This window comes from Benincasa hispida, chromosome 1 (genome assembly GCF_027475165.1).
Source record: "Benincasa hispida cultivar pf3 chromosome 1, pf3_genome.v1.1, whole genome shotgun sequence".
NCBI lineage: Eukaryota > Viridiplantae > Streptophyta > Magnoliopsida > Cucurbitales > Cucurbitaceae > Benincasa > Benincasa hispida.
In genome coordinates, this window is record NC_143478.1 from 17,729,305 (window position 1) to 17,732,189 (window position 2,885).

Consider the following 2,885-nt stretch of genomic DNA (forward strand, 5'->3'; position numbering starts at 1 on the left):
ACCATGCTCCATTAAACCTCCTCCAGAATGAGAACTTCAAGCTCCCCTCTCTCAAAATCTCTCTTCATCATCTCCATCCTCATCCTCCTCTCCCAACCTTCCCATCAAGCAACTTCACCGTCGATACCGCCACCACCGCCATTTCTCCCGAACCCGAGACTTCTTAAGGCCTACTCCACTCTCCAAGCATGGAAACATGCTATTACCGCCGACCCGACCAATTTCACTGCTGATTGGTACGGCCACAATGTCTGCAACTACTCCGGCGTCTTCTGCGCTCCCGCCCCAGACGACCCCGACATTCTCACCGTCGCTGGGATCGATCTTAACCATGCCAACATCTCGGGCACCCTGCCCGACGACCTCGGCCTCCTGACCGACCTTGCTCTGTTCCACATCAACTCCAATCGCTTCTGCGGCACCATCCCAAATTCCTTCCGATACCTCACTCTCCTCTTCGAGCTCGATATCAGCAACAATGACTTCTCCGGCGAATTTCCCTCTGTAATTCTCTCTCTCCCAGCTCTCAAATTCCTCGATATTCGATTCAACAAATTCCATGGCGATCTACCTTCTCAGCTGTTTGACTTGAAACTCGATGCTCTGTTCATCAACAACAACGCTTTCAAATTTTCCCTACCGGAAAACATCGGCAATTCCCCTGTTTCTGTTCTGGTTTTTGCTAATAACAACATCAATGGCTGTCTCCCCTCTAGTTTATCCAATATGAATAACACACTCGATGAAATTATAATCACGAATAGTGGGTTGATTGGGTGTTTGCCGCCGGACATTGGGTCGTTGAGCAATCTCACCGTCTTCGATGTCAGTGACAACAATCTCGTCGGACCGCTGCCGGAGACGATGGCTGGAATGATGAGATTGGAGCAGCTAAATGTCGCGCATAACCAACTATCCGGCGAAATTCCGGCGAGTATTTGCTCGTTGCCAAAATTGCAGAATTTCACTTACTCGTATAATTTCTTCTGCAGTGAGCCGCCGATGTGCCTGAAACTTCAGGCCAGTGATGACGAGAAAAATTGTCTGCCGGAAAGGCCATTGCAACGTTCACCGGAGGAATGCAAAGCTTTCTACTCTTACCCTGTTGATTGTGGCGTCTTTGGGTGTACTCATCGGCCGCCACCACCGACAGCGCTTCCTCCGCCGCCGCCGCCACCTTATTAGTGATCGTCGTTATGCAAAACTTAATCACGAAAGGGTTTATAGAATCGGAAGTTATTTTCATGGTATTACTAATTGGTTTTGGGTTATGTTATTACTAATTTTCTTACTCTTAATTAGTGATTAGCGATGTGATGTGTGTGTAATTTGATAGCCTACTATATATTGGCCAATTTTATTCTTCAAATTACAATAATGTGTTGTCCCAATTCTTTTTTGGGTTCCAAAAACACTTCATTAGAAATTAAGTTTTATTGTTTGAATATATTTTCAATTTTATAGTTTGAAATTTACTCTTTTATTTTTTAATTTGGTTTCTTTGATTTGATTTATCTAGTTTAGTCCAATTTCATAAATATCTCTCTCATTATATTCATACATTTTGTATGAGATGAGGCTACTAAGGATTAATAAAGTTATAGAAATCAAATTGAAAATTTTAAAATTATTGAGAGATTTGAAATTATACCTAATTAAATTGAACTAAACCAAATACAATTTATTGTCTATATATATATCATGAACTTCGATAAATGTATAATTATATTTCGATATGAATTTTCAAGAAAAAGACAACTCATATATTAAATCAAGATATACTTGTACTAAAAGAGAAAAAAATAATAATAATAATAACATCATATACTCATTTTTAGTGGGGTTCATTGGATGAGTTAGAAGAACACATATAAACCAAGTGGATTGTAGAGGGATTACAATCTTTAACTAAGGAATGCTAACCAACTAGAGTTGGAAGAAAATCAGAAACCTCAAGTTCCTCTTGGCAACCATTGTCATTTGGGGAAGGGCCTATTCCTAAAAAGGATTCATATGAAAAAAAAGTTGGTAATGAGAATTACATTAACAATTGGGTGTTACATACTATTAAAAAATAGGACAAATATCAATTTATATCCTTGAACTTTGAAGTTGTATCAATTGAAACTTTAAACTAATAGTTGAATCTATTTAAACCTTAAACTTTAGGGTTAATATCAATTTAAATTCTAAACTAATAATTGTATCAATTTAAACACTGAACTTTCATAAGTATATCGATTAAAACTCTAAACTTTCATATGTGTATCCAAATAAAAGCTAGTGGAGGGTTTAAATTGGTACACTTATAGATCTTCAAGGTTTAAACTGATACATTTATGAAAGTCACGGTTTAAATTGATATAATTATTAGTTTGGGATTTAAATTGATATACTTATGAAAGTTCATGGATTAAATTGATACAATTATTAGTTTAGGATTTAAATTGATACAACATTCAAAGTTTAGGAGTATAAATTGATATTTACCCTTAAAAAATAAACCCTTTTTTTACCCATGATGCACATACTTAATACTCTCCATGGTCTTCTCTTGGTAGATATTCATCCTATGATCAAGCAATTTGGAATTTAGGGGGAAAAAAAAGATCATCCGGGTAAAAAATGCATATGGTATCTAGCTACCACTCTTTTTAAAAGTCAGGAACTCATCTACATCTCAGCCTCATCAATGGGTTTGAATCCCAAGTTCGGTCTAAGCTTAATCAATGCTCAATTTAAATTCAGTCTAAAGTCTAACATTTGACCAGGCTAGCTCGACTCAAACCAGATATCAATCACCCTTTAAAAATTGGGAGGGCCCATGAGTTAGTCCAATTAGCTTATCAATAGGTCAACCTAAATACGTATCTATATAAATAGAC

The 2,885-nt window shown here is 37.2% G+C and overlaps 1 protein-coding gene across 1 annotated transcript; it reads left to right on the forward strand.

Annotated features, from left to right (window-relative positions):
* Positions 1-1,471, forward strand: LOC120091834 (Leucine-rich repeat (LRR) family protein). Its single transcript, XM_039049979.2, has one exon. The coding sequence runs from the start codon at positions 28-30 to the stop codon at positions 1,183-1,185; it is 1,158 nt and encodes a 385-aa protein (XP_038905907.1). The 5' UTR covers positions 1-27; the 3' UTR covers positions 1,186-1,471.
* Positions 1,472-2,885: the final 1,414 nt, after the last annotated feature.

Coding starts and splice junctions, on each gene's coding strand:
- LOC120091834 (XM_039049979.2), top strand. CDS start 28: ATGAGAACTTCAAGCTCCCCTCTCTCAAAATCTCTCTTCATCATCTCC.